At 33.2% G+C, this 13,051-nt stretch overlaps 1 protein-coding gene across 4 annotated transcripts in view; it reads right to left on the minus strand.

Moving 5' to 3' along the window:
- The window catches only part of LOC149785889 (uncharacterized), a 243,980-nt gene that overhangs the window by 146,886 nt on the left and 84,043 nt on the right, over positions 1 to 13,051 (minus strand). For all 4 annotated transcript variants that reach the window (XM_089979881.1, XM_089979882.1, XM_089979883.1 and 1 more), the window contains 2 exons: positions 5,475 to 5,507; positions 1,582 to 1,699 (listed from right to left, as the gene is read on the minus strand). In XM_089979881.1, coding sequence (XP_089836007.1) covers positions 1,582 to 1,699; positions 5,475 to 5,507 — 151 coding nt within the window. The remainder of the gene's footprint in view (positions 1 to 1,581; positions 1,700 to 5,474; positions 5,508 to 13,051) is intronic.

Here is a 13,051-nt window from a genome sequence, read left to right on the forward strand (position 1 = left end):
GAGGCATGGTTTCCACCTATTCTCACCTCATTGCAAATTGAGCCACATTTTCCACCCATTTTTTAACATCAAGCAAGCCACATTTTCCACCCATTTTTTAACTTAATGCAAAAACTGAGCCACATTTTACACCCATTTTTCTTCTGCTACATGTATCCTATAGCAATGACACCTGAAATAAATATTTGTTAGTACAGACCCTGACAAGGGTAATTTCTCAGTATAGACCCTGATAATGGTAATTTCTTAGTACAGACCCTGACAAGGGTAATTTCTCAGTATAGACCCTGATAATGGTGATTTCTTAGTACAGACCATGCCAATGGGAATTTCTTAGTACAGACACTGATAATGGTAATTTATAAGTATATAGACCCTGACAATGGTAATTTCTTAGTACAGGCTAAGACAATGGTCATTTCTTAGTATATAGACCCTGACAATGGAAATTTCTTAGTACAGACCATGACAATGGTAATTTCTTAGTATATAGACCCTGACAATGGTAATTTCTTGGTATATAGACCCTGACAATGGTAATTTCTTAGTACAGACCATGACAATGGGAATTTCTTAATATATAGACCCTGACAATGGTAATTTCTTAGTACAGACCATGACAATTGTAATTTCTTAGTGCAGACCATGACAATGGTAATTTCGTTGTACAGACCCTGACAATGGTAATTTCATAGTATATAGACTATGACAATGGTAATTTCTTAGTACAGATCATGACAATGATAATTTCTTAGTATATAGACCCTGACAATGGTAATTTCTTAGTATATAGACCCTGACAATGGTAATTTCTTAGTACAGACCATGACAATGGTAATTTCTTAGTATATAGACCATGACAATGGGAATTTCTTAATATATAGACCCTAATAATGGTAATTTCTTAACATAGACCCTGTCACCAGTAATTTCTTAGTGTAGACCATGACACTGGAAATTTCTTAGTATAAACCCTGATAATGATAATTTCATAAATGGATTTGAAATCCCTTCAAATTTCATGGTCACAATCATTTTACATGCTAATACATGATCATATTCTTTGCTATGACAATACTTTTCTCACCCCTTTGCTATAACAGACGCTTCTCACAACTTTGCTATGACAGATGTTTCTCACTACTTTTCTATCACAGACATTTCTCACCACTTTGCTATGACAGATATTTCTAATCACTTACAAGCTGTGATATTAATAAGACAGACATAAAACATCCACCACTGGTATGATGAAACCATCACCCATGACTGTAGCTATAAAATCTATATTTAAATTAAATGAATAAGAAATAAAATTTACTGATAAATATGCTGCAACTATATTTGTACACTTACTGCAGTTGTGGTCATATTTGTATTTATTGTAAATTTAATGCTGAATAATGCATTTTATGTATTTGCTATTTCATTAACGCACACTACTAATAAGAAAAAGATGTGATAGCTATAGTTATTTTCCTTTAACACTTTCGATCATCACTAGTCCATAATATTAACAGCTATCTATACAAATACTGTAAATACATTCACATCTAAACAGACACACAGATAAATACATACTTGTTATAGCAGCTGTACATTCCCCTACTGGCATCATCACAAGTACAGTCATATTTGCAGCCATCACTCCAGCTCTCTCCCTGGTTGTATGCCTGGCCATTGTAGAAACATTTTCCAACTGGAACAATAACATTCAAAATTGATTAGAGTAAAATAAGTTATTCAGAAAATAAGTGCCTAATTTTTCCACAGTTACAAAGACAGACTGTCATGAGTTATCTTGCCTAATTTTTCCACAGTTACAAAGACAGAATGTCATGAGTTATCTTGCCACAGCTAACTGGTAAATCAAATGCTACTTATTTCTGGCATCCATGCCTAAATATAAGAACATTTTAAAGAAGTTAATGGGAAATTCACAATCATTTCTTTTAGGAACATATTGGGGAGAATTCATAATTACATCTTTTAGGAACTTATTGGGAAAATTCAAAATTACATTAGTAACATATTGCAAAATTTCATAATAACATCTTTTTTCACCAAAAAGTAAAATTATCTGTGGATTTCAATATTTTAATTTTCTGTCAGCTCCTAGAGAATGAAGTGGTAACAAACTTGGTCTTGCATGGCTTAAGTCCTTGATTCAAACTTCAAGTCCATCATGTGCAAGGTTAAGTGATGACAATATAAAATGTTTCAACTTCATTAATGAATTATTTCCTAATATCTACTCATAAAAACATAGCTTTTCTTTTTATCATACATTTTGGAACAACTTCTATGCTTAAACTTGTGTACTTTGTGAAAATAATGACTGTTTTCAAATGAAAATGGATGTGATTGTCATCTTTGTTAACACACTGCTGGGCAGATTGATACAGTGAATGTTAGTGGGGTGAAGGTAAGTAGAAATATCACAAGTGGTCACTTCCAACAGACATCTGAGTGTAACGTCTTATATGAAAAAAATTTAATGACTATTACTGGACAACTACCCCAAAGAAAACAAATTCATGACTTCATGAACAATCATGAATGTTCATGAACATTCTTGAAATGTTCATGACCAGTTCATCTTTTGAGTTCATGAACAAATATTCATGAAAATTCCTCAACTAAGTTCATGAACACTTCAAGAATTTTGATGAAACATGTACCTGAAGTTCATGAACACACTGATGAACTTTTATGAACTATTATATCTTTGAAGTGACCTGAAATGTCATGAATTTGTTTCATGAACAATTCAAGTACTTTGATGCACCACCAAGATATTTCTTAAAAATGTATATGAAATTTCTATATCATAATATTCATAAACTGTTCATGAAAATTCATCATACAAACTTCTCACAAATTAGTGAAATATAAATAAAGGTGAATATTTTTCGTTTTTAAAATGATATGATACTGTATAAATGTTCGTAGAGAGCTTTTATTCAATACTTGTGTACTTAACCTGAGTAGTTCTAGATTAATATGGGAAAATATTTTCTGGCCAGCATGAAAAAAAATTATTTGCCTTAAAAAGCTTTCAATGACTTTGTTCTAATGTTTTTGCCTATTACTGTAATAAACTGCATATTCAACTGACTTAGTCACTGGTTCCCAATTTGCCATAAAACCAAAATACGTAAACAATGATTATCCTGATTGGATGATTGTGAAAGAAGACATGATAGGATTGGTTAATATATGCATGAGATTCCTTTTCCCCACAAACAAAAGAGTACGCAAACGATTCTGCAATAAGTAAAAACCTCAAACAAAAACCATGAACTCCCATGGAATGGACAGACAAGAATATTTTCAATATAAATTTTTTAAGTAAGTAGAAGTGCATAGATGGGATTATGAAGAATATGAAGGAAATGATTTGGTGAGAGCAAAATTAGGCGGAAAAGCGTACCCAGCCAGGATCATTAAAATTACGGTATCTTTTACTTGGTCATTCATGATTATTTCAGTGGAAGTTATATGGATATTTTATTGGTTTTTATATGTCATCATATTAGTTTTAACCAAACTGATGATACATGATTTGGTTCAGACCTAATTTAAACTTGCTCTTCAAATTTTGGAAAATCACTAAAAAATATCACCCCCCCCCCACCTTTGGATCTTGATACCAGACACGGTACTGCATCTACGATAGGAATTGAGATGTTCTGTATCGTCTTCTTTTTTCATGACATCACTATTTCTATGATCTGGTAATTTAGTAATTTAAAATATAAAAACTAAAATAGTTAATGTATCAAACTGTACACAATACAAGTGCAAATAAGAACGTGATGAAACTGGAAGCAGCTATACGCAACACGCAGAGTTGGAGTGGATGCATTAGTGACATCCTAAGGGCCTATACCATACAAATCTGATGTTTTATCAATAGAAAATGGCAATGACTATGTTAGCAAAAAACCTGGTTGGTAAGATTGCTAATAAAAAGTATAATAATAAGGACACAAAAATAAAACAAAGGTAAAGACTAATGTGCATAACATCAGTGATTAAAATGTGGAATATGAAGATTCATTTTAGATGCATCTATTGATCATCCCTCAAAAGCATTATTTGCAGAACTCAAATGGTTCACAATATATGACTGGATAGGTTTTCACAAGGCAGTTCTATTATATAAATGTCTACATGGAACTGCACCAGAGTATCTTCAGGACTTATTCAGGCCTTTTTCAACACAATACCAGTTGAGATCAATATCACATGGAAACCTTCTAGCACCAAAACCAAGAACAGAACAATTTAAAAAGAGCTTCCAATACTCTGGTACAGTTATGTGGAACAAGCTTCCACTACGTGTAAAATCTGCTGAAAATATTAGAATATTTAAGAAGAGATATCATGAGCATGTATGTGTTTCTAATAGATTATGGAATTTAGTATTTTGATACTAAACATGTTAAAATAAACAGTAATTATTGCTGTCTTTATATAATATGCATCAGTATACTCTCCTTAAGAGGGCCTGAAGGGAGAATAGTCCTTGACTAATGAGTCACCCTCTATAAATAAAGCATTATTATTATTATTATTATTATTATTATTATTATTATTATTATAATTTTTACTGTTATAAACAATAAACAGAATTAAGATGAGTCCACATACCAAATTTGGCAAGGACAGGAATAATTTACTAAACAACTACCCTGTAGGGTTAGAACCAAAATATCAGGTTATACCAAATGTAACCAGAAAATATGTTAATAGTTCTCATGAGAGCTCAATTCAAACAGAAAACTCTTTATCAGGGATAATTCCATGAGATACAAACAATGCACATAAAGAGAAAACACAAATTGTAAAAACGCTATGAAGCAAATTGGCGATTCTTCACCAAGTAAAATGTAAACAGCCAGTGATGGCTGTAACTGGAAGAAGAAAAAAAAGTACACTGCAATGTGCACAGTGGCATTTAAGAGCCTCTAGTGTGGACATGGGTCAGCCACAAATTCTAGAATCTTCTGGTTCACTTAATTCTCATCAAAAGGTCAGGATATTTTTGGCTAAGAAAAGTACCAGCAATGCAAAAGCAATTAGTGATATTAAAATCTGAAAAGTCTAATGAAACTGAACCAAGGTTTACTGGTTTCTACAAGACAAAGACCACCTGATGCCAACATTCAAGCCAATTTCTCTTGAATAATGACCCCTATTTCACCTTTAAATTTTATGTGCTGTGAATTAATTTCTAAATAACTCTTGCCATTATGGTTAGTCATATGTGCCTATTCTCCATGATTTCATGTGTAATGTGACTGACCATAAGCATTCAGATATGCAAGTTAGTCCTTTCCCACCCTGTTTTAGACAATGGACTCAGTTGAGTTACAAAAACAGTTACACACAAATGAACAATACTTCTGATTTTTAACAGTTAAAAAGATTATTTACCTTATATTTTTATTAGTTGTTTGTATACTTACAGTATCCAGTTATTGTGTTGGTATAAAGAAGCCCTGCAATAAAAATGTCAAGTTTAGATTGTAAAATTAAATGCAAAGAAGTTATCTTTGATCCTTGTAATAATATTACCACAAAATCAAGAAGTTATCTTTGATCCTTGTAACACTTCACAAAAGCAAGATGTTGTCTTTGATCCTCGTAACAATTCTACCACAAAATCAAGATATTGTCTTTGATCCTTGTAACACTACTACCACAATATCAAGAAGTTATCTTTGATTCTTGTAACACTTCTACCACAAAAGCAAGATGTTATCTTTGATCCTCATAACACTACTACTACAAAAAAAAGAAGTTATCATTGATCCTCATAACACTACTACCACAAAATCAAGATGTTGTCTTTGATCCTCGTAACACTACTACTACAAAATCAAGATGTTGTCTTTGATCCTCATAACACTACTACCACAAAATCAAGATGTTGTCTATTATCCTTGTAATACTACTACCACAAAATCAAGAAGTCATCTTTGATCCTCGTAACACAAAATCAAGAAGTTGTCTTTGATCCTCATAACACTACTGCCACAAAATCAAGAAGTTATCTTTGATCCTCATAACACTACTACTACAAAATCAAGATGTTGTCTTTGATCCTCGTAACAATTCTACTACAAAGCAAGAAGTTATCTTTGATCCTTGTAACACTTCACAAAAGCAAGATGTTGTCTTTGATCCTCATAACACTACTACCACAAAATCAAGATGTTGTCTTTGATCCCTGTAACACTACTACCACAAAATCAAGAAGTTATCTTTGATCCTTGTAACACTTCTACCACAAAAGCAAGATGTTGTATTTGATCCTCATAACACTACTACTACAAAATCAAGAAGTTATCATTGATCCTCATAACATTACTACCACAAAATCAAGATGTTGTCTTTGATCCTTGTAATACTACTACCACAAAATCAAGAATTCATCTTTGATCCTCGTAACACTACTACCACAAAATCAAGATGTTGTCTTTGATCCTCATAACACTAATACCACAAAATCAAGATGTTATCTTTGATCCTTGGAACACTACTACCACAAAATCAAGATGTTATCTTTGATCTTTGGAACACTACTACCACAAAACTAAGATGTTATCTTTGATCCTCGTAACACTACTACCACAAAATCAAGAAGTTATCTTTGATCCTTGTAAAACTACTACCACAAAATCAAGATGTTGTATTTCATCCTCATAACACTACTACCACAAAATCAAGATGTTATCTTTGATCCTCGTAACACTACTACTACAAAATCAAGATGTTATCTTTGATCCTCGTAACATTACTACCACAAAATCAAGAAGTCATCTTTGATCCTCGTAACACAAATTCAAGAAGTTGTCTTTGATCCTCATAACACTACTACCACAAAATCAAGAAGTTATCTTTGATCTTTGGAACACTACTACCACAAAATCAAGATGCTGTCTTTGATCCTCATAACACTACTACCACAAAATCAAGATGTTGTCTTTGATCCTCGTAACACTACTACCACAAAATCAAGATGTTGTCTTTGATCCTCGTAACACAACTACCACAAAATCAAGATGGTATCTTTGATCCTCATAACACTACTACCACAAAATCAAGAAGTTATCTTTGATCCTTGGAACACTACTAAATAAAATCAAGAAGTTATCTTCCATCCTCATAACACTACTACCACAAAATCAAGAAGTTATCTTTGATCCTCATAACACTAATACCACAAAATCAAGATGTTGTCTTTGATCCTCATAACACTAATACCACAAAATCAAGATGTTGTCTTTGATCCTTGTAACACTACTACCACAAAATCAAGATGTTATCTTTGATCCTCATAACACTACTACCACAAAATCAAGATGTTATCTTTGATCCTTGGAACACTGCTAAATAAAATCAAGAAGTTATCTTCGATCCTCATAACCCTACTACCACAAAATCAAGAAGTTATCTTTGATCTTTGGAACACTACTACCACAAAATCAAGAAGTTATCTTTGATCCTTGTAATACTACTACCACAAAATCAAGAAGTTATCTTCAATCCTTGTAACACTTATACCACAAAAGCAAGATGTTGTATTTTATCCTCATAACACTACTATCACAAAATCAAGAAGTTATCTTTGATCCTCGTAACACTGCTACCACAAAATCAAGAAGTCATCTTTGATCCTTGTAACACAAATTCAAGAAGTTGTCTTTGATCCTCATAACACTACTACCACAAAATCAAGAAGTTATCTTTGGTCCTTGGAGCACTGCTAAATAAAATCAAGAAGTTATCTTCGATCCTCATAACACTACTACCACAAAATCAAGAAGTTATCTTTGATCCTTGGAACACTACTACCACAAAATCAAGATGTTGTCTTTGATCCTCATAACACTACTACCACAAAATCAAGAAGTCATCTTTGATCCTTGTAACACAATTTCAAGAAGTTGTCTTTGATCCTCATAACACTACTACGACAAAATCAAGAAGTTATCTTTGATCCTTGGAACACTACTAAATAAAATCAAGAAGTTATCTTCGATGCTCATAACACTACTACCACAAAATCAAGAAGCTATCTTTGATCCTCATAACACTACTACTACAAAATCAAGAAGTTATCTTTGAGCCTTGTAATACTACTACCACAAAATCAAGATGTTGTATTTTATCCTCATAACACTACTATCACAAAATCAAGATGTTGTCTTTTATCCTTGTAATACTACTACCATAAAATCAAGAAGTCATCTTTGATCCTCGTAACACAAAATCAAAAAGTTATCCTTGATCCTCGTAACACTACTACCACAAAATCAAGAAGTTATCTTTGATCCTTGGAACACTACTAAATAAAATCAAGAAGTTATCTTCGATCCTCATAACACTACTACCACAAAATCAAGAAGTTATCTTTGATCTTTGGAACACTACTACCACAAAATCAAGATGTTGTCTAGGATCCTCATAACACTACTACCACAAAATCAAGAAGTTACCTTTGATCTTTGGAACACTACTACCACAAAATCAAGATGTTGTCTTTGATCCTCATAACACTACTACCACAAAATCAAGAAGTTGTCTTTGATCCTCATAACCCTACTACCACAAAATCAAGAAGTTATCTTTGATCCTTGTAACACTACTACCACACAATGAAGATGTTATCTTTGATCCTCATAACACTACTACCACAAAATCAAGATGTTGTCTTTGATCCTCGTAACACTACTACTACAAAATCAAGAAGTTATCTTCGATCTTTGGAACACTACTACCACAAAATCAAGATGTTGTCTTTGATCCTCATAACACTACTACCACAAAATCAAGAAGTCATCTTTGATCCTTGTAACACAAATTCAAGAAGTTGTTTTTGATCCCCATAACACTACTACGACAAAATCAAGAAGTTATCTTTGATCCTTGGAACACTACTAAATAAAATCAAGAAGTATCTTTGATGCTCATAACACTACTACCACAAAATCAAGAAGTTATCTTTGATCTTTGGAACACTACTACCACAAAATCAAGATGTTGTCTTTGATCCTCATAACACTACTACTACAAAATCAAGATGTTGTCTTTGATCCTTGGAACACTACTACTACAAAATCAAGATGTTGTCTTTGATCCTTGGAACACTACTAAATAAAATCAAGAAGTTATCTTCGATCCTCATAACACTACTACCACAAAATCAAGAAGTTATCTTTGATCTTTGGAACACTACTATCACAAAATCAAGATGTTGTCTTTGATCCTCGTAACACTACTACTACAAAATCAAGATGTTGTCTTTGATCCTTGGAACACTACTAAATAAAATCAAGAGGTTATCTTCCATCCTCATAACACTACTACCACAAAATCAAGAAGTTATCTTTGATCTTTGGAACACTACTACCACAAAATCAAGATGTTGTCTTTGATCCTCGTAACACTACTACTACAAAATCAAGATGTTGTCTTTGATCCTTGGAACACTGCTAAATAAAATCAAGAAGTTATCTTCAATCCTCATAACACTATTACCACAAAATCAAGATGTTGTAACATGGTCATATTCCAACCAGGGCATATGTCATAGGGTAACATGGTCATATTCCAACCAGGGCATATGTCATAGGGTAACATGGTCATATTCCAACCAGGGCATATGTCATAGGGTAACATGGTCATATTCCAACCAGGGCATATGTCATAGGGTAGCATGGTCATATTCCAACCAGGGCATATGTCATAGGGTAACATGGTCATATTCCAACCAGGGCATATGCCATAGGGTAACATGGTCATATTCCACCCAGGGCATATGCCATAGGGTAACATGGTCATATTCCAACCAGGGCATATGTCATAGGGTAACATGGTCATATTCCATCCAGGGCATATGCCATAGGGTAACATGGTCATATTCCAACCAGCAGGGCAATTCCACCTGTGGATGTACATCCTGCTGTTTACAACAAAGATATGCAAATTACTTGCTGTTTTCTTTGTTTTTATTTGTGCACATGCGCAAGCAAATTAGTAAAGATGTTTCCAGGTGATGAGGGTGTCGTGTGACAAAATGACGTAATCGCCTCACTATTATCTCATCCATGTGAGTTCAGAAGTGGCACTCATAAATTATTTTAAAAACTATGTTATGGTAACTTTAAAATAATGCTTTGTCTCGCTAAAAAAGTAAAAATTGCACCAGTATTATGACGAACAACAACAGTATGCAATGTTCTGTACAGTGGTCGGATTTACCCCAGGTTCATTTTCATAAGAGGGCAATTCTGACCAAGAACATAACCTTAAAGAAAATGTAGAATTATGATTAGTTTGTATTGAACCTTGAAGAAAACAAAACAAGGAATAAATAATAATATATGTAATTAAAAGCAAACAAATAAAAAATTAAAGATATAAATCTAAATAAAAATAAAATGTTAACTCTCTATACAATTATCCCTATAACAGCATCCACAACTATCTATATAGCAATATCGCTTTCTATCTGCTACCTGAAAAAAATATATATAAACAATTAAAAGCTTTTAAATCTTTGTATTTTACAGATGAAACTTGTATATGTATGGTCCATATATAGTGGTCGGAATTACACTTATCAGTGGTTGGAATTACTCCATTACTAAATTACTCCAATCACCTTGGTAATAAATAACCATGGGAAAGGCATTTTACTACAATCACCTTGGCAATAAATAACCATGGGAAAGGCACTTTACTACAATCACCTTGGCAATAAATAACCATGGGAAAGGCACTTTACTACAATCACCTTGGCAATAAATAACCATGGGAAAGGCACTTTACTACAATCACCTTGGTAATAAATAACCATGGGAAAGGCACTTTACTACAATCACCTTGGTAATAAATAACCATGGGAAAGGCACTTTACTACAATCACCTTGGTAATAAATAACCATGGGAAAGGCACTTTACTACAATCACCTTGGTAATAAATAACCATGGGAAAGGCACTTTACTACAATCACCTCGGCAATAAATAACCATGAGAAAGGCACTTTACTACAATCACCTCGGCAATAAATAACCATGGGAAAGGCACTTTACTACAATCACCTTGGTAATAAATAACCATGGGAAAGGCACTTTACTACAATTACCTTGGTAATAAATAACCATGGGAAAGGCACTTTACTACAATCACCTCGGTAATAAATAACCATGGGAAAGGCACTTTACTACAATCACCTCGGCAATAAATAACCATAGGAAAGGCACTTTACTACAATCACCTTGGTAATAAATAACCATGGGAAAGGCACTTTACTACAATCACCTTGGCAATAAATAACCATGGGAAAGGCACTTTACTACAATCACCTTGGTAATAAATAACCATGGGAAAGGCATTTTACTCCAATTATCTGGGCAATAAATAACCATGGGAAAGGCACTTGACTACAAACACTCTGGTAATAAATAACCATGGGAAAGGCACTTCACTCCAATCACCTTGGCAATAAATAACCATGGGAAAGACACTTGACTACAATCACCTTGGTAATAAATAACCATGGAAAGGCACTTTACTCCAATCATCTTGGCAATAAATAACCATGGGAAAGGCACTTGACTCCAATCACCTTGGTAATAAATAACCATGGGAAAGGCATTTGACACCAATTACCTTGACAATAAATAACCATGGAAAAGGTACTTTACTCCAATCACCTTGGCAATAAATAAACAGCTTTTGTTGCTATGTTGTAAAATGCCAAACCAAATCTGATATGATAACCTGGAGTGCAAAAACTGAAACACTGACTGACTGAGAGATGGAATAGAAAGCAAACTGCTAAAATAATGGTGAAAAAGTGAAACATATCCAAGAAGGAAGAACACACTCTGAATAGACCACTAGTGATAATCAAACTGTAGAATGTAGATCTGATCAGTGTGACATCACAATGTTTTAGAAGAGACTTCAAATGATTTCACAGATCAAAATAATATCTAAACCAGTGCATCAAGTTCATAAACAAAGAAGCCCCCATAGCTCAGCTGAAAGAGCATTGGTCTTGAGGTCACTAATTCAAGGGTTGAAGATTCAGTATCCACGTAGCAACAGCCTGGTTTGGCTTCCTCACTGTGTCCCTGGAAAAGGCGCTAATTTCCCACTTTCTTATCATGATAAGAATGTGCTAAAATGTTAATTTATATACTTTTAGTTTATGCACAATTCAATTGATATAGTTAGTTAAATAAACACACAGCTGAAGATTCCTTGTTCGTTTTGTGTGCATAATATTCATGTTAATGCCAAAAACACATCATACACATATAATCAGCAGTGTACAAAAAATTTAAAGTTTTAACATGTAATATTTTGTATTTTATTTTGACATAAACACAGATAAATAACTGTACATATTAAAAAAATGTCACAAATTAAGGGAAAATAAGAAAATTTACTTTTCAGCTGCAAATTCATAAATCTGCTAAGTTGTTGAACAATATGACCAATGCCTGCATGTTGAACCAATTATCCAAGTATTACTGTAAAACATGTGACCATGATCCTAGAGTCAAAAGATTAAGGAAGCATGTCACAGACTTCCTTGCATACTAATTCAGTTCAAGAATGAAGACAATCCATCAAGTGGTTGGGAGATGTAAGCAAATGAAATCACATTAATGTAGAACACAAATATTCCTTTACCCTGACCCCACAACCCAAGGGGTAGCAGTTGTGTTTGAAGAATGAATGGTCTTAGCTTCATAATGATTATTCCTAATTATTGAGAAAATCCATCAAGGGGATTACAAAATATAAGCAAACAGAAAAATGTTAACCAAAACCTTTAAAAAAATTCTATGATTTTAACCTTGACTTCAAGGCAACATGGGCCTGTGACCATGTTATACAATATTCTAACTTTAAAGTGATTGCTGCCAAGTACAATAAGAATCTATTATGTGGTTTAGGAAATATAAGTAAATAAAACAAACGTTAATAAAAACATTAACATTGTGTTTCTGACTGACTTTA

The sequence above is a fragment of the Sinohyriopsis cumingii genome, chromosome 13 (assembly GCF_028554795.1).
Source record: "Sinohyriopsis cumingii isolate HCF-2022 chromosome 13, ASM2855479v2, whole genome shotgun sequence".
Classification (NCBI taxonomy): Eukaryota; Metazoa; Mollusca; class Bivalvia; order Unionida; family Unionidae; genus Sinohyriopsis; species Sinohyriopsis cumingii.